Genomic DNA, 20076 nt, shown 5'->3' with positions numbered 1-20076 from the left:
GGAAATCTTCAATTTTATTACACGGGTCCTGAGGGAAGGCAATGAATCAGAGCCAAGCATAATGGTGCATGACAATGGCTGAGACCACAGAATGGGTAGAACAGTGTGCTGCATGCTTGCCCATGGTGATCTGTTTTTTACCCAGGCAGAAGGCTTCTCCCTGCAGGACCCTGACTAGTATGAAGCGTTCATCAGGTAAGTTCTGTATGTAGGATGAGAGTCTTTCCCATAGAAAGAGGTTGTAAGACCCCATTATGGCCTGATAATTTGCAATTCCTTTTGGAATGCTTTAAATACAAACCTCGCAGCTGGCTTCAGCTGACCAGCAGAGGAGGAGGCTCCCTTGCCCGTCAGCTGAAGCAAGAAGTGGTTACCGCCCCAGAGCTTATTTCACCCTATGGGAGGGAGAGGAGGGAACCCCCTCATCCCCCTCCCATCGGGTGAAATAAGCATCGGAGAAGGAATTTTGTTGGTGTGCTCCCAAATCTTTACAGAGCATACCGAAGCAGGTTAATAAGTGATTTCCAAAGAGGTTTGCTGCTTCGGAAATCGCTTATTTCCAACTCTTTTTCCCACTTCGGAAATTCTGAAGCAGGAAACATTAATCTTTTTTTGTTGTTGCACACTCCTAATTCCATCCCACCACAGTTCGGACACAGTCTTTTGAAAGCTGCATATACTACAATGTAAGCTATGGCAAGCATCAAAAGCCAGTTGTTAGCTATCTGTCCTCCAAGTCATCTGTAAACCAGGTGGAGCTGTCATGGAAATATGGTGGCGCAGGAGGACCTGAGAACTACTGTGGCTATTACCACCATGCTAATAGTAGCTATCTGGGAACTACTTGAGGAACAGTATGAACACTGTCCAGTTTTTGAATTCAGGAGATACCTGAAATCCACACGGGTGTTTCTATGAGTTAAGCTGAGGGGATGAGAGAGCATGTAAGCCAGTAAACTAAAAAACTATATGAAATTGACTGCCTACGTTAAACCTAAATATCTGGCATCCTGGTTTCCAGTTTAACTGGGACATTCCACTACCAAAACAAAAAAGCCTACTAAGTTATTTAGAAACAAGACCCATCATTTGGCATTTGATCAAGTCTTGTTCATCAGTTGTTTTGTTTAACCATGCATATGGAACAAATGTATTGCATGTAATCCTCCTAATACACACAATAGCTGTTTCTTCTGAAAAGGGCAACACAGACATATTCCAGGTTTGGAAAACATGTATCTGGTACATATGTCCAGAGAAGTTAGCCGTGTTAGTCTGTAGTAGCAAAATCAAAAAGAGTCCAGTAGCACCTTTAAGACTAACCAATTTTATTGTAGCATAAGCTTTCGAGAATCAAGTTCTCTTCGTCGAAAGCTTATGCTACAATAAAATTGGTTAGTCTTAAAGGTGCTACTGGACTCTTTTTGATTCTGGTACATATGTACCATAGTGAAAATTCCATATGAGCAGTCACAGTATCAGCAACATAACATCTGAAAAGAGCTCTGCTTACTCACCAATGTAAACTGAAGTGAGAGGTAGGGACAATTTAGGCAGTTAGGAGTTTGCAAAGCTAACTGGAGCTGATCTTTTAAAACATGAGTACAACATGGGATGCCCATCACTGTGAGAGATATAAAAAACTTTGAAATACAGATATCAAAAGCAAAATAAACCAAGGAATCCCTGAGAAAAACTGGTATTTTATTATCTGTACAGTTACTGAGAAAGTGGCAAAACCTGTAGAATATAGAGCAAGAGGGAAGTGAATGACCTCAGTCACCTGCTGCTTCATATCACAATAGGGTCTCTCTCACGTTCTGTGGCATATAATCCTGTGTTGTTCTGGGAATCTTCCCTGAGATAGAGTTGTAAGGAGTTCATATTTCGGAAGGCAGTACTATGATCCTCTGTATATAAGCATCTGTCATTTCCTCATTATGGATTTTTCAAAAAGGTCCTGAAAAGATCTAAGCAGAGTCTTCTCTTGCCTCCTTTTGTTTGCTCCCACCCCAATTATCTTTGCATCATAATTGCATTCAATGACAGACTAAAACCAGCTTGTTAGCAGTAAGCACCATGTGGATTCATAATAGGGTCAAGATGGAGTTGACAAACATATGTAACAAAATCAGAAACAGTAAGTCATGACTGTAGCAGTGTTCATTTCCTATGCAGGTTCAATAATTCCAGAGAAAAAGCAATTATTAATCAAAATATCTCAGATAAAAAGCAGTAATGTTGAAAAATGATTTTCCTGATTCTTAAAAAGATTAATATTATTTCAGTCTGACAAAAATGTAATTTAAAAGGTTATGTTGATTTATGCAATTAAAACCAACAATAAAAAGGTATGTTTTGGCTTGTTGCCTAACAGTGAGTAAGGTGGGTATCTGGCAAGCCCAGGCTTAATATTGCCCCACTAATGGTGGGGGATCCCCCACTGCCAGTGGGCTCTTCCCACCACCACTGAGTTAGCCAACGGGGAAGGGAATGCCAGAGAATAGGAGGGAACATTGGCAGCATCCCAATGTGCTGACATCACTTCCCAACTGCTCAGAAGTGACATCAGCACATTGCTGGGGTTAAACTGTAGAGTTTTGCTCAAATACTACAGCATCCTCAGCATCCCCCAGTGACACACTGACCACTTCTAGGCACACAGGGAAGGACATCAACACATTGCCAGCAATGTAATGCATTGTAATGAATCAATACATTGCCAGCATTGTAATGTAATGACATCACCAGTGAGCCACCCCAACCCAGTAAATCCCGTCAATCATAGTTTGGAAGCATCTCTTTTCTAAAGACCTTGGATCCATCTAGTGCCTGATGCTAAGCACCTGTCTCTATGGGCATAGCTTCTTTCCAGACCTGAAATCTCTTAGTTGAAGAAGCTGGAGATTAAACCCACAGAGTGCACATTTCACATGTATAACTGAGCGGGACTGTTCAGGTCATTGACAAAATGTAAAATATTTTCCTTAAGCTTTCACAGATGATAGGACAGCAGAGAAAGAGAGACTGTCAGTTAGCATTTCCTTTTTTGCCTCTCACTCAGTCACTACATATGAATGTGGCTACTAAATGCTTGGTAAAAAATAAATGGTCTCTCTGGCTGACCAGTTCTGAATTTATATTAATTCTAAGGAAGTATGCCATGGTCCAGCAAAGTACATCACAATCCAAGAAGAACAAAACTGAGCAGGGTTTCTTTTAATTTCTAGAACTGAAACATGAAAGAAGGGCATGCTTGAGATATGGAGTGATGGACATAGAAGAAGCTGCCTTACACCAAGGCAAACCACTGGTACATCTAGCCAAGTACTGTCTACTCGGTTAGCAGTGGCTCTCAGCCTATGGTCTGCCACATCTTCTGAATCTTTGACTAAAGGGACAATACTTGGAATCTTCAAAATGTGGTATCCATAACAAACATCACATCAATGAACAAGAACAATTTGTAATAAGTGGACCATACTCGGAGAGGAATATTCAGATGGGTGACTAGTATGATAAAGCATACATGGCAATTAAAACTGGAAAACAATACCTTGTATCTGAGCGAGATAAATTCAGCTGACTAACATGTACCAGTCTTTCACAGGGCAACAGGTGGTCTCGAGTAAGTGAGTTTCCTGAGTGTATAAGCAAGTTCTGTCTACACACGGGCCCCAAGTTATTTGTCGTCTCCATGTCCATCACGTTATTCTTCTCAGATATTGAATTACAATGATTGTAGCCACCATTCACTGTTAAAGAAAAGAAGGAGAGAGCAGGAAAAAAAACATGATGAGCTCTTTGGGGGGCGGGGGGGGAAGTGCCACTCTATCTCTCTCATTCCCTCCCAGCATTCTCCACCCACTGTTGGCAGCCAGTGTCATGAAATCTCAGTAAACATAACAGGATAAAATGCAGAGAGCTGCAAATTAATCAAGATCCAGAAATTATCTTCTCTAATTTATTGCTGTTGTTTTCCAAACTGAATTGTAAAAATGATCGTATTTCAGAGAGAGTTTTCTTTCACTGGAGGAAAAGGCAACAGAAGAGAGAGACTGACATTCTCTTTCACCCCTTTATTTACCTGGGCTTTCAGGATGGGGAGGGGAGAAAGTGCTCTTCACTTAAGGGCCTACAGGGTCTCTCTCAAACCAACTTTATACATCAATTCTACAAAAAGGGTTGGGTTTGGGTTTTTGTTTTGTTTTGCTTTGCTTTTAAATGAATATTAAAGACACTACAGAAGTGCAAATCCATGCTACTTTGGCTTGCATTTTGCTTAACTTTTTTTCCTTTGTAAACAGCATAAAAAGACAGGTTATGCACAGTAAGGGACAATTCAGATCTTATAGATATATTTCTGGCAGAACTTGATAAATTAAAGACAGAAGTAATAAGATTAAAAACAATGAGGATGAAAAGCATGTAAAGATTATTTGTGCAACACTGAAAAAAATGCAACACACAATTAAGCATGCCTTAAGCCCTTCTGGCCTTATCTGAAATACTTAAAATCAGCGAGACTTGAGTACACTTGGCTATATGCTGGACTGCAGCCTTCATTTTCATTTACTTCTTTTTACACTTTGAAATTGGCCCATTTTAAAGGTTTTCAACAATATTTTCTTTTGACCTGGTGTTGACAGAGCTGCCAATCTGAATCCTTTTCTAGTCCCTTAACACCAGTTGCAGTTGTAGATGGCTCTACCAACAACTCCCTAACATCAGCTTGCTGACTCTTGACTCAATGAGATGATCATATGGACTATGTTCTAATGCATCAGTGTTCCTTTCAAAATTCTCATTGAAACAAATATTGCCATTTCTTTGCCTCATACGATGTATACTTGCAACCTCGACTACACCAGTTCCCAGACACGTGCATGGACTAGGGCTACAGGACACATGTTCACCTGAGGTAAAATGGACACAGGCAGGTAGGAACAGACACTCGCACAGCCTCATGTAATTCATCTCATCTAGTTCGGCTCTCTGTCTCTCAGCTCCCACCACACTCAGATTTCTCTCTCTGTCAGGACTCAAAACCCTCCTCTCTCAGCTCAGCTACCCAAACCAATATCTAGGAGTAACCTCCCACTCAAATCTCTCTGACTCTGAGAAGGATTAACTCTTAATAGTCCTGCAAATGTATGTGTCCAACCTTTCCAGGCTTTCTTTAAACATGCAGACCGTCACAGGCACCTGTGAAATAGATTCAAAGTGGGACCAAGTTACCTAATTGGAAACAAGGTACATTGTATTGGAAAGCAGGGGCAGGGGAGCCCATTCTTGCCATAAATTACATGACCTGTATAGGTACTGTATTTGATGTTGTCTACAATGCAAATACTTAAGGGCAGATGAAGGACCTGTATAGGGTGATATCACAAATGTACTTAAACTAGAAGACCTTGTATGTGTACTGGATCCATCCTTCAACACGCACACACAAGCAAAATTAATGTACGAAAATTTAATGCATGCAAAAACAGGGTTGCATTTACCTCTAACTGTTGTTCATTGAGGTCTTCTGTGCTGGCACACATGGAACTGCGCATGCGCTGGCCTGCCAGCCAGAGGATTTTGTAGCTAAAAAATTTCACCAGAGGGCACTCAATGCCTCCCGATGCACAGGAGCGGCTATTTTCTTGCCGAAATAGCCTATACCCAGGAGGCTGGTGCCTTCTACCCTCAGCTCCTCTTGCCGCCAGCCTCATCAATATGAAGAGTGTCAGTGGGGATGGAGGGAGGGCATGTGTGCCTGCACAGAAGACTTCAATGAACAACAGTTACAGCTAAGTGCAACCCTGTTTTCATTGTCAGTCTTCTGTGCATTCCCACATGGGAGTTTAACAAGTTTTGTATCTGGGTGGTGGAAAAACAGGCTCCTCAGTGGAAGATTGATTGCAGCACAGCCGTGTCCACTGTTATCTCTTGTCTGTTGAGGACATCCAAGGTGTAATGTTTCACAAAGATGTTTGCAGAAGACCAGGTTGCCGCCCTGCAGATGTCCACCAGTGGGACTCCTCTCAGGAACGCTGTCGACGTCGTGTGTGACCTAGTAGAATGTGCATGCACCTCCAGCGAACAAGGTAAGTTAGCAGTCTCCTAGCACAGCTTAACGATTTGGACCACCCAATGCGCAATGGTTTGCGGGCTAGCCTTTTCCCCTTTCTTGAGTCCTGCATAGCAGACAAATAACTGTTTATCAGCCCTGAAAGCTTTTGTGGGATCCAGGTAGAACAGTATTGCTCTCCTTACATCTAAGGTGTATAGGGCCCTTTCTGCCTCATCAGAAGGATTCGGGAAGAACACTGGCAATGCAAGCTCTTGTGTCGCATGAAATTGGAAACCACCTTGGGAAAGAATTCCAGAGTTGGTCTCAAGACTACCTTCTCAGTATGAATTTTCAAAAATGGTGGGTTCACACATAGTCTCCAGTTCACTAACCCTTCTAGCTGAAATTATTGCAACAAGCATTGTCACTTTCAGAGTTAAGGTTCGCAAGTGGCAAGTAGCCATGGTTTCAAAAGGCTTCGACATAAGCTTAGTTAGCACCATTTAGTTAGTAGGGACCATTGGGGCACTACAACACTGTTCCCCATGGGAGTGAACAAGTTCTGCAGCCCTTACATGAAGAGCTTCGATGTGTAGTGTGAGAATACTGTCCTCCTATCGATGGGATTGTGAAAGGCCGAAATGGCTGCCAGATAAACTTTTACTGATGAGACAGAGAGTCCAGTATTCTTTAGTTCTAAAAGAAACTCTAAAATCATGGCTAGGGGGCAACTATAAGGACCAACCCCTCTTTCTGCCACCCAGGACATAATTTTTTTCCATTTGAGGTCATAGGCGCACCTGGTGGACTGCCTCTTGGCATTCAAAATCACCTCCGCCACTGCAGGTGATAAGCAATCTAATGTCTCAGTAGTCATGCAGTCAGTTTGAGTTTGTTTACAGCATGGTGGAACACCCCCTGACACAGAATCAAGTTTGGTTTCTCGGGAAGTGGCAGAAGGTCTGGTTTGTCAGTTGATACAACCAATAGAACAAGGGTTGCCTGGGCCAGAAACGTGTTACTATTATGGCTGTCGTCCCTTTCAACTGCATCTTGTTCACCATCCTTGATATCAGGGGTATGGAAGGGAAGGCATAGAAGAGACTTCCAGACCAGGTCATCTGGAAGGCATCCCCTAGTGAACTTGGGTCCAGACCTCCCCTGGAACAAAATAGTGGTGTTTTTGTGTTCTCCTTTGTGGAGAACAAGTCTATTTCTGGCCAGCCCCATTCTTGGAACACAGGTGTGATGTAGCAGTCCCCAATGGACCACTCATGAGTATCTGTGCCGATCCTGCTCAATCTGTCTGCAAAGGTGTTTTCTATGCCTGGTATATGTACAGCGTGTACAAAGACTTTGTGTTCTATGGCCCACTCCCAGAGTTCTATGGCTTCTAGACCTAGGGAGTGTGATGTGGTTCCCTCTTGCTTGTTCACATAAAACATTGCAGTGCTGTTGTCTGTTAGCACCTGTATATTCTTTCCCTTGACCATATCTGAGAATGAAATTAAGGCAAAACATATCATCCTTAATTTGAAAGTGTTAATGTGTAGGGACAGTTCTTCCTCTAACCACGTGCTGTGGGCTTTAAGGCTCCTGCAGTGTGCCCTCTACCCTAATGTGGAACCGTCCGTGGTAATGGTAACCTCTGTACAGGTTGAGCCAAATTGTAAACCTGCCATTAAATTGTCATCCACCAGCCACCAACGGAGGCTCTTAAGGACTGACCTGGGAATATTAAACTTTTTTTCCTGAGAGTGTTCTACAATGCAATAGGCAGATATAAACCATAGCTGTAGTTCCCTCATGCATAACCTGACCAGAGGTACAACAGCCATGGTAGAAGGCCATAAGACCCAACAGTGTCTGAATTCGCCTAGTGGATTGAAGTCTGTGTCTTAGGAAGAGCCTGACCATTCTCTTGATTTTCAGGGCCTACTCTCTAGGCCCTATTCAATGAGATGTCCAATACAGCACCTATAAATTGTACATGCCTTGTGGGGCTCACTCTGGACTTCTTGTGGTTCACTATCAAACTGAGTTTTGAACAAGTACTTAAGGTCAATTCGACCTGTCTAGACAGGTCTTCCTCCGACAGAACTGAGAGCAGTCAGTTGTCCAGATACGGATATATTGAGCAACCCAGAGTTCTCAAGTGGGCAACAACCACAGCCACACACTCAGTAAACACTCTAGGGGCTGTGGAAAGGCCAAAAGGGAGCACCTGGTATTGATATATCTTGTCTGCACAGGTGAATCATAGATGTTTCCTGTGTGAGGGATGGATCGAAATGTGAAAATATGCACCTTTGAAGTCAATTACTACGAACCAAGAATTGGGGGGCAGTAATGTCATTACCACATTTAGTGTGGTCATCCTGAATTTCTGTAATTTAACAAACTTATTAAGGTCCCTAAGGTTCCTTTTTTTCTACCAGGAAAAATTTTGAATAAAAACCCAGGCGCTCATCATCAGGAAGCACCTGCTGAACAGCTCCCTTAACTATAAGAGCTTCCAGCTCAGCTAACAATTCTGGCCGAAGGTTATCGCCCATCTTACCATGTCTGCATCTTCCTGGTACTGAGCCTGTCACCAAACAGTGTCTCACTGCCCCACTGTTGTTAGAACTGTTTCTGGTTATGTTGCTGTGAATCCTTGCCGGTCTGGGAATGAGACCCATGTCTGGGTCTATGGTTTTGCTTCTTCTTGGCAAAGCTCCCCTGTCCAGTGTGATATGGATGGTTCTGAGGATACATATTGCTCTGATAGGGTTGGTATCTAGACTGCCTGTTCCTGTAGAATTGCTGGTGTTTGTACTGTGATCTTCCAGACCCTTGCTGGATAAGTGGCAGGAAACTGTAGGACAGGGCAGTTTGATGATCCTTCCCCTTTTGTGAGTGGTAGTCATTCATCTTCTCAGAGAACAATGACTTGCCCTTGAAGGGAAGGTCTTCTATCTTATTTCTGGTCTCCACTGTGGATTGCAGCCATGCGTGCCTCCTTAACACGATCACCAAAGTAAGTGCTCTGGTAGCTGTGCCAGCTGAATTCCTGCCAGCATTAATTCGATGCCTCACTAGCCACAAGGCTTCCTCCCTAATCACTTTAGCTAGGGGTTTCTGTTCATCAGGCAGTCTTTCATGCAAGGCAGCCGCCTTTCCCCATAGAAAGATTTGGTAGGCCCCCATTATTGCTGCGTCTTTGGCAATCTTTATGCCCAACGCCGCTGACGCATATATTTTCCTCCAATAGTGTCCAGCTTCCTCCCCTCTTTATCTGAGGGGAGCCCTCAGCACTGTCTGGATTGCATCTCCTCGGTCAGTAGGGAGGAGGGAGGGGGTACATCGAGAAAAAGTGGCATGAGTCATCCCTGGACTTATACAGCATCTCTGCTTTCTTTGTTGTGAGCATGTTGGAAGCTGGCTTCTCACAGAGAGAGTTCATCTTCTCAACGAATCCCTTGATGACAGGGAATGTCACGCTGGAGCTGGTTCTGGAGTATAGGTGCTGGAGAATCTTATCCTTGGGCTTAGGATCTTTGGACATGATATCGATCTCCAGTGCCTTGGCCATCCTGTTCAGAATAGGACTTGAAATCATCCATGGGAGACACTTAACCCACCTCACCCAGAGCTTTGTCAGGCTTGGAGGGACCGCTTGGGATATCCTTCCTTCCATAGACAGTGGCATCTCGCTCCTGAAGCTGGAAGACCATTGAACAGCTTGGGATGGAGTGGGGTCTCCTCACCTATCCCAAATAAGAACTCTTTGAGAAGACGGATTCTGCACGGAACGGCTCACCACTATCGATATCGCAGTGTCTGGGCGCATGATGGTAGTACCTTGGAGAGTGTCCATGGGAGCAGCATCTCTTTGAATGGGTATGGCTACTCCTTCGAGTAAATCTGGCACTTAGGATCTCTCCTTCCTCTTCCGAGGAAATAGTGGGTGGAGATCTAGATCTGACTGAAGGGGTCTTAGGTGGTTCTAAGACCTCCACATTGGAAGATTGGCAGTTCGCAATGTACTTAGACTTCGCCTTCTTCTTCCTTGCTGGTTCCGACGGGGTTGGTGCCATGGTCAGATCCAACCCTTGCAGTTGTGATGGAGGCGGGGTGGGCACCTTGGGTCGCGTTGAGTCTCTTGACTTCGAGTGATGAATCCAAAATGCTGCTGGTTCTGAAAGGGCCAGCGATTTCGATTCCGAAGGTCTTTTCTTTCTACTCTGACCCAAGTCTGATAAGCTTTATGGTTCCTGGGAGGATGAGGGAGTTTGGATCTGACAACATCTGGGCTATTGGCGTCGAAGTCGGATCTGATTGTTCCGCAGTGCCCTCCGACAGGGTCACCTTAACGGTTCTTGGCTGTGGGTGTGTTGCTGCTAATGCCGGCTTTAAGGCAGGAACCAGTCCTGCTCATGCTTTTGGAGTAAAGCCCTGGCAGATTTTGCAGGTTTGACTATTGTGCTCCTTACCCAGACAGAGGAGACAGAAGGAATGACTGTCAGTTTTTTTTTTAACTATTTATTTTTCATTTTACAATTTACAATATTCATAAATACATATAACAATAATACAAGAAACAAACCTTGGAACGGTCAATAACAATAACAAAGCCAATGTAATAGACTACAAAAACAGTGCAAGGGGGAACAGTGAGGAGATATTCTCATAATATAGCTAAGAAGCTAAAAGTATTGATGTCAGCATTAGGCAGTTGATTAGTATTGTATAAGTAATTCAAAAAGGGCAACCATTGCGTAAAGAATGATGACTGATACTGTGGTTTATCAATAGAATGAAGGTGGTCTGCTATTTTTTCCATAATAAAAATATCCCATACTTTCTGAACCCACTGTTGTAGCTTCGGAAGCTTGTCTGATTTCCAGTGTGCTGCTAGAAGCATTTTTGCAGCAGCAAGTAACATAAATATTAAATTTTTCCGCACCTTTGGTATGACAGGGTCTTCCCAAAGACCCAGCAAAATTGATTCTGGAGTCATGAGCAGTTCATAATCTGTAATCTCCTTAATTTTCCTTGAAATTAAGTCCCAGAATGATTGGATCTTGGGGCAAGACCACCACAAATGGATATAGTCACCAATTTGACCACACTTTTTCCAACAGAGCCGTGTTAAATTGGGATTAATTTGGTGTAGTAATTGAGGAGTCATGTACCATCTCGACAACAATTTAAAAGAAGACATTTTGATATTGATTGCGTTCGAATTTAGGGGCTTGCCAGACCATATTGTGGACCATTGCTCCTCTGTTAAGGGGGTACTGCAGTCCGTATTCCATTTCAATTGGTACCTTAATGAGGATTGATCATTCTGTGAGTTTAAATTAGAATAGATGCTAGCTATGAAGCCTTTACGATGAGGTTCTATTTTTTTTAATAAACGTTCAAAATCTGTAAACTCCTGTTTCCAGGAGTCGACAAATAATTGGCTGCCTATAAGGTGAGATAATTGTAAGTATTGATACCAAGGGACCACAACCTCTGTATCCCCTTCTATTTGCTCCTTAGTTAGGATGGCCCCATGTTTGGTGATGTCAATGATCCTAGATTTCTTAATTACCTTCCATTGCTGAAATGAAATTAAATCCTGACCTGGTGGAAACCATGATTGGTCCAGGAAGGATGATAGTGGTGACGGTGTAGGAGCTAGATAGTTTCTTACCCTGTCCCATACAGATATAGTAGATTTCAAAAATGGATTGGCAAGAGTTTGGGTAGGCCTGTGTTTAGGGTCTGTCCAAATTATATCCTTTATATCATGGGGAAGAAGATGTGCAGTTTCAGCATATGTCCAGTCTGAACTATCTGAGGAATGCAAAAGAAGCACTATGTTTGCTAGCTGTGCTGCCATATAATAACATTTTAGGTCTGGAATAGCCAAGCCACCCTTTTTGGTTGAACGTTTCATGGTTGAAAAATTAAGTCTAGGACGTTTATTAGCCCAAATAAATTTATTTATAAGAGTTTGCCACTTTTGGATATCTTGATCAGTGAGATTAATAGGCAGCATACGAAAATTAAATAAGAAAAGTGGTAAAATCATGGTTTTGACCAGTTGTATTCTTTCAGCCCAGGATAAAGTCAACTTGCTCCATTCTTTAAATTCACCTATAGCTTTGAGTTCTAGGGTTTTAAAATTAGATTCCTTTAAATTTGCTAGGTTGACAGGGATCGTGATTCCTAAATAGACCCAGTTCTTGCTGATCCATTGGTATTCATAATTGGAGGCTATCTGAGCTTGTGTGTCTGGGGATAAATTAATAGGATAAATTTCAGATTTAGATTTATTAATTTTAAGACCTGATAGTTGACCAAAGGTATGTGACTTGTCTTCCAAGGGAGGTAATGAAGCAGAAGGGTGAGAGATATACAGAACCATATCATCAGCAAAGAGAAAAATTTTATATTCATGACTTTTTATTCTAATGCCTTTGATCTCAGCTGATTGTCTTATGGATTCCGCCAGAGGTTCTATAGCAAGGGCGAACAGTAGTGGTGACAAGGGGCAGCCCTGCCTGGTCCCTCTTGTAAGTTTAATATCCTTTGAATTTATACCATTTATTTTTAACCGGGCCGTAGGGTTGGCATAAAGTAAGCTGATTGATCGTATAAAAGTTTGGCCAAAACCCATTTTTGACAGGAGTCTCAGAAGGTAATTAGTTTCCAAGCTGTCAAACGCTTTTTCTGCATCAAGTGACAACAAGAGAGCCTCCATTTGATAGGTAATGCAATGATTGATTATATTAAGAGATTTACGCACATTGTCTGCCATGTTTCTGTGTGGAATGAAGCCGGTTTGGTCAGGGTGAACGTAATGATTAATGATTTTGTTTAATCTGTTGGCCAATATAGCTGTAAAGATTTTAGCATCCTGATTCAGCAAAGAAATCGGACGATAGGATGATGGGAGGGTGACATCTTTACCTTTTTTGGGGATCACAATGACCGAGGCTTCATTCCATGACTGAGGGAAGATGCCCTGGGTAAGAATTGCATTGCAAGTCAGCCTGAGTGGTTCTGCTAAGCTATGTGTGAAGCTTTTATAAAATTCGGCAGGAAAACCGTCCCTGCCGGGAGTTTTGTTAAGTTTAAGCTTCTTGATAATCTCTGTGATTTCTTGGAGAGAAATGGGCGACTCCAAGAATTCCCTATGCGCTGGCGTAAGACTTTTTAGGGAGGTGCAGGATGCTAAGAAGTTGTCAATATCAGATATAAATGGGTTTGTGGTTCTATAGAGCTTAGAGTAGAAGTTGTAAAATACTTCCAACATTTCCCTGTTATTGGAAGTATAATCCTTATTGCCTTTTTTAATCAGATTAATTTGGTGGGCTGAGATCTTTTTTTTCACTTTCCAAGCAAGCAAGCGAAGTGTTCCAGGACCTCTGTGCCAAAATTTCTGTTTTAAGAAAAGTAAGTTCTTCTTGATTTTAGAGGACTCTAGAGATTCCAACTTCTTTCTTTCAAGCAGAAGTTGTTTGTAAACTTTTTTATTATTAAATTTTTTATGCTTAATTTCTAGTGCTTGGATTTTGCTTAAAATGTCCAATCTGAATTTCTCTCTTTCTTTCTTGTAGAAGGAGGCTACTGAGATGATTTTCCCTCTGACCACTGCCTTCATAGCATCCCAAATTGTTGCCTGGGAGACCTCCCCTGCAACGTTCTCTTTAAAATAATTTTCAAGTACTTTCTCTATTTCTTTATGTATAGATGGGTTTAATAAAAGAGATTTACTTAATAGCCAACGAGTTTCTTGTTTTATTTTATCATCTAAATTCAAGTGACTTTCCACCCAGGCATGATCTGACCAGATTTTACTCCCAATATTAGAAGAAATTAAATTTTGATAAAGTTTACTGGAGGCCAGAATAAAATCGATTCTGGTATGAACTTGATGCCGGGCTGAAAAATAAGTGAAATCTTTCTCTACTCCATGGTGAGCTCGCCAGACATCCTTAAAAGCAAATTTATCGAACAACATTTGTAGTTTCAGTTGACGTGGTATTTTCTTGCAACGTCTCCCATCCCTCTGGGACCGATCCAGATTTAAATCAGCTATACAATTAAAGTCCCCCCCAATCAGAATCTCACCTTCAGCAAACATACATAGGTTGGAAAAGGTTTCATGCAAAAAATCAAGTTGCTTATCATTAGGCGCATAAATCGAAGCTAGGGTTACCCTTGTCCCCTCCAGGTTCCCTTTGATAAATATGAACCTTCCTCTAGGGTCCACTTCAGAGTCTACCCATTGAAATTTGATATTTTTCGAAAATACAATTGCAACCCCCCTTGCGTTTGAGGAGCCAGGAGCTTGGAACTGCAAATTAAATCTATTAGATTTCAGTATCTGAGGCATTTCCTTTTTATAATGGGTCTCCTGTAAAAATAATATATCTGCATTCTGCTGTGCTAAAGCTGTGGAAACACGTTTGAGCTTAATGGGGTTATTTAAGCCTCTGCAGTTGAAAGTAACAATTTTAATTTTCCCTGTCATGACCTAACATTGTGAAGAGGCTAAGCTGATGCAGAGTACAAGTAATAAACTCAGACAAAAGAAATACAGCTCTAGAATGAAGAATTGCTTCTTCCTTTACCTTGCACGGCTTACCATAGGAAGCTAAGAATGACCAGACCTTCCAGGGGAAAACATTAACAGTACCAACTAACCCAAAACACCCCCCAACCAGTAACAACTTAGACATAACTAACCTAAACTATAGCTCCTTGAAACCAAAGAGCTAACCCCTCCAGAAGCACAGAAAGAAATTTCCTGTACTACTAATAGGGAGGAAAGAAATCTTTACCTCCCTATATCTGGAGGTCCCTAAGAAATTTGGGAACTAGAATGAAAAACAGGTAACTCCCACTCCCCCCCCCCCCCGACCACAGATTGGCAAGAAAAAGATGAAATAGCTGGAGATGAAAGGGTGAAGGGCAGCGAGAGAAAGAAAGAAAAAAGATAAGGGTAACGACAGAAGAGAACAGTCAGTTCTCAGACAAAAAAGAAACAAGCCAAAATTTCCCCCCTCTTTTCCTTCCCCCCCTCCCCCACCCCCCTTATTCCTTGCAAGCTCTTCGCATCAAAAGCCGAGTCAAACAGGAGACATTGGTGAACAATCTCTAGCTCAAGAAGATGATTTCGTGGGGATTGTGATCCATCTCTCTTGAGTGGGAAGGTTTTGAGCCGAGATGTTTTCTGCTGGGTTGACGATCAAGTCTTGGGTTGGCAAGTTCAAATCGGTGAGAAGTTTCAGGCCAGAGACTATATCCACTGCATGAAGAACTCTGCCTTGATGCGCAACCTGTAGCTTAGTCGATGACACCCACTTGTATCTGATATTTGCTTTAGTTAGCGTTGAGGTGACAGGCTTAAGCTCTTTCCTATGCAGCAGCGTTTCATTCGACAGGTCCTGGAAGACTTGTATTTTTTTCCCTTGAAAAGAAAACGTGCCTCTTTTCCTTGCTTCTTGAATAATTTTTTCTTTGGTACGGGAATCCAAAAAGCGGACAACAATGTCTCTGTTAGCATTTGCTCTCAGATTTCGAGGGGAACCCAGCCTGTAAGCAGACAATATGGTTGGTGCCACCCCCTTCTCCAACTGCAGCTCATGAGCAAGCCAGCCTGATAAGAACGCAGTTAAATCTGCTGTGCCTTGGTCTGACTCTGTAAATCCGCAGAATTTCAAATTATTGTATTTTATTTTATTCTCTAGATCCATGATTTTATTTTTCAGCCAGTATTCATTTGCTTGCATTATGCGCGCGTCTTTTTGCAAAGACAGGCTGAGGTCTAACGCTGAGTCAGCTGTTTTAGTAACTTGCTGAAGAGTTTCATTAATGAGGGTTAGCTGCTCATTCATAGGCTTAAGCAACTTTTCCATCCGATTAGCAAATTTCTCCTCAAGTTGATCTAGTTTAAGATTAATATGAGCTTCCAGTACCTGGATTTCTTTGTAATCTGCCTTCTGACTGGCAGGGGCAGCAGCCATCTTGGTTGCAGCATGCAGCTCCATCTCAGCCCCGTTCTTTGATTCAGATGGTGAGAAAAAGGTTTTAACCGTTTGTACGGTCAATTCTGAAGTCTTATTTTTATTACCTCCTGTTTTGCCCATGATTTGTTATGAAGAGCTCGGGTTAAAAGCTGATTAAATCAGTCGGGAGGGAGTTTGAGTCAGGAGCCTGAACTTCACGCGTCTGGCATGCACGCTCACGACGCCCCGCCCCCATGACTGTCAGTTTTGATCATCTTGGTGCTGCATTTGGAGCAGCGTTTGAAAAAGGCTTTTTCAGCCATCACTCACTGTGATCCTTCTTCTTTCAGGTGAAGAGCAAAGAAACGAAGAAATACAAAAGCATACGTTTGCAAAGAAGACTCCTGAATGCTGCCACCTCTCACGCCGGCGGCAAAAGAGGAACTGAGGTCAGAGGGTGCCGTGCCTCCCAGTTACAGAGTATTTTGGTGGGGTAATAGCCATGCCTGCACATCGGGAGGTGTTGAGCGCCCTCTAGTGAAAACTTTTAGCTACAAAATTCTCCAGTTGGCAGGCCTGCGCACGCGCAATCCCATGTGGGAATGCACAAAAGACCTACAATTAACAAAGGGCTCAACTGTTTTAGGGAAGATATGAGACCCATGCAGAATACTAACAATAAATGTAAGGGTCAGCTTTGGATTCATATATACAGAGTTCTTGGTGTAGCCTCTACAGCTGAGAAATTAATGAGCTAAAAAGCACGTTTTTAAAAAAATTACTCTGTTCAAAACTCACTCCCAATGCTTTTTACACAGGCTGTGTATGTAAAGGAAGGGGGAAAATGCAAGAATGAAGTCATGTCTGCAATGTAGATATTTACACCTTTTTTGTAGATCTGAAGGGGGGGGGACAATAAACCTGCACTGATTTCTTGCTGTTAAGAATAGTCTCAATAACCTCAGAAGCAGGAATAAAGTAAGGAAGCAAAAATATCTTAATCTTTGCTGTTCTGCTAGTTATGTTTTATCTGGACAAAAGCAAAACATAACTGATAACTAAGAACAAAACAAACCTTTTAAAAATGAAAAACCTTTTAAAAATGAAAAACATAAGTTATTCAAAATGACAAAATAATAAGTTATTCAAAATGAATAACTTGTTCAGCAACTGTTGGGAGAGTTGGGAGCAGGAAAATGGGGAATGCACAACAGCAACTTCATCACCACATCACTTCCAGGGGAAATCACAGAGTTTCTAGAGGTTCCTAGAGTTTCTCTGTGTCAGTTTCAGGTTTCCCCCAGAAGTGATGTAGCAACAGAATCAACATTGCTTTTTTAAAAAAACTCTCTGGGCTGCTGGCAAGAGGCATCCCACTATAGGGCCTGGCAGCTCTACCTAGCTGTGAGTGACCCAGTGCTTCCTGGTTTTTTTCTCCCTTTCCATTCAAGACTTTAAGATTTTATCCTTAAGACTCAGGAAGCAAATGGACACCAGACAACATGGCGATGAGTAGTAATGGTGCCCATGGGCACCAAGATAGGGTTCCCTGCCAAATACAAACCAGCCACCACTAGAGGTGCCATCCACCCACTGTGGAGATCCCTTGCTCCCAGCCCCCCACCTCTGTTCACTTACCAGAAGGGGGGGCATCAGGGGGCCCATGAAGAGCGCTTATATGTGCCCTTGTCACACAGGAAAATGACATAGGGAAGCTGTGGGTTATGCCCTGAGGGGGGGTTCATCCATCTGCCCCAAACTTAGAGGGCAATTTTTAATGACCACTCCTATTGGTGTGACTCACAGCCTCCCCGCTGTACCAGAAAATGATGTCATTTCCAGTATGACATGGAAGCATGTGAGAAAGTACCTCACTGCCCCACGTTGGGGGACCTGGCAACCCTAGCTACCATTAAAGATGCAAAGCAATTTCTTTATGCCCATTAGAAAATTTTCTAGCAGTCAACACAGCTCTTGACATTATTCTCCTCTCAGCACAAATGCTGGTTATACCTAACTGAATTAATAATAACAACAACATAATAATAACATTCGATTTATATACCACCCTTCAGGACAACTTAATGCTCACTCAGAGTGGTTTACAAAGTATGTCATTATTATCCCCACAACAAACACCCTGTGAGGTGGGTGGGGCTGAGAGAGCTCCAGAGAACTGTGACTAGCCCAAGGTCACCCAGCTGGCTTCAAGTGGAGAAGTGGGGAATCAAACCCGGCTCTCCAGATTAGAGTCCTGAACTCTTAACCACTACACCAAACTGGCTGAATTAGAGCCTTATACCAGGGTAACACTTGGACCACAGGCACATGGATAGTGTATAAAAAAACTTCACTGAAAAAATACAAGTCAAACAAAAGAAAACCACCACTGGATTAAATAACTATAGGGAAACAGTAATACAAAAATTCTCCTAGAAGGTTCTGCTGCCACTACCACTGAAAAGGAAGGTGTTCCCCTCTTAATCCTGGAGCAGATGCAAAGAATCTATTATCTCTGTCTGATGACAGGGGCAAGAGCTCTACAAAATTCTGAGCTCTTTGCAAGAGCAGAACTAGGGTTGTCAGGTCCCCCAACCCCCCTAGCGGGAGATCTGGGGCCCAGCTCGTATCTGGGGTTTTCCCTTTTCACATGTGTGTGCAGCACGTGTGCACTTTCAGCTTTCACAATGATGTCACTTCTAGGAAGTGACGTCATGTGGGTCATGAAGAGGGCCTCTACGAAGTGCGGCAGCCAAACCGGCCCTGATCTGGCTGCTGCGGAGCGTGGGAGTGCTACTGCATGCCACAGCGGCTGGATCCAGGCCAAATTGGGCCTGAATCCAGCCAAATTGGGTTGCTGCAGCCTGCGGGAGTGCACCACACTGCCCAGGAGCGTGCTGTGCCACCCAGGGGCACACACATCCAGCCAGGTAATTGGGGCTGGGGGCTGGAGGGTGGGAACAGGGTATCTGCCGCCCCCGGTGGGGAATTGGCATCCCTAAGCAGAACCCAACTGGAGGACTGCACAGAGACCACAAAGAACTATACCATTGAATCAGGGGACTGCTTTAGAATTAACTTGCAGATCACTTCTCAGTCCAGTGTCACCAGCCTTCTGAAAAGCCTTCTGAAGTCCAAGTTCCATAATTGGACTTAAAGTCATTAAATACTGTAGCGAAGCACGGGCATCAAGCTAGTATAATATAAAACAGTTCATTGATATCAACCGTTATTTCTGAAACTTCTCCTGGCCTAGCTTGTAAAAACTTTGCTACCTTCTCAGTTATATTGGAGGAGAAATCATTTAAAAGACAGTAAACCTTGTGGGAATCAGAAGAACCCATCATAGTAGCTAAAATAGAACTTAAATGTTTAAAACGAATATTGACATAAAAAGGACAATAGAGAAGAACATGTAGAATTGTCTCGATTCAACTGGTATTACGAAGACAATGCGTGGTCGCATATGGTGTCTTTTGAAAATCTGCCATACAAAATTGCAGATGGCAAAGCATTAAGACTAGCCAAAGAAAAATCTCTGTTGTTGTGGAATTCTTTATTATACCCAAAAGGTGCAACTCTGCTTAGGATTGCAGCATGATCCTACTAAAACAACAGAATGAAACAAACTGTCTCAGTTTTATTTTGATTACTGCCTGATGGTTATATTGATCAGGTGAAAAATGGAATATCTTTTTGAGATGGGGACAATCTAAGTTGCATACAAAATTCTTTGAATTTGGATAAATCACATATTTCTATAACAGCATATGATATTCACTGCTATAATTTTAAAAATACATTTCTAAATAATTCTTAACTTTTGTTTCCTATTTATCAGCATATTGTGCTGGCATTTTCCCATGAGTTTTCTACTCTGTGGACCAATCTGTTTCCAAAGTAGATGCAGTCAGTAGCAACTGCAATAGGAAAGGCTGAGGATATTAAGAACTATTACGCAGCACTTTCTCAGGGGGACAGGTGCTCAGTAGTCCCCCCCCATTAAGAAGCAGTAATCCATCCATG

At 42.5% G+C, this 20076-nt stretch overlaps 1 protein-coding gene across 1 annotated transcript in view; it reads right to left on the bottom strand.

Moving 5' to 3' along the window:
• GLIS1 (GLIS family zinc finger 1) overlaps nucleotides 1–20076 on the bottom strand; it is a 398945-nt gene that overhangs the window by 261250 nt on the left and 117619 nt on the right. The window contains exon 2 of the mRNA XM_054980758.1: nucleotides 3557–3755. Coding sequence (XP_054836733.1) covers nucleotides 3557–3755 — 199 coding nt within the window. The remainder of the gene's footprint in view (nucleotides 1–3556; nucleotides 3756–20076) is intronic.

This window comes from Eublepharis macularius, chromosome 5 (assembly GCF_028583425.1).
Source record: "Eublepharis macularius isolate TG4126 chromosome 5, MPM_Emac_v1.0, whole genome shotgun sequence".
NCBI classification, from domain to species: domain Eukaryota; kingdom Metazoa; phylum Chordata; class Lepidosauria; order Squamata; family Eublepharidae; genus Eublepharis; species Eublepharis macularius.
The sequence above is the reverse complement of the archived record's forward strand: the minus strand, read 5'-3'. Positions and strand labels throughout refer to the sequence as shown.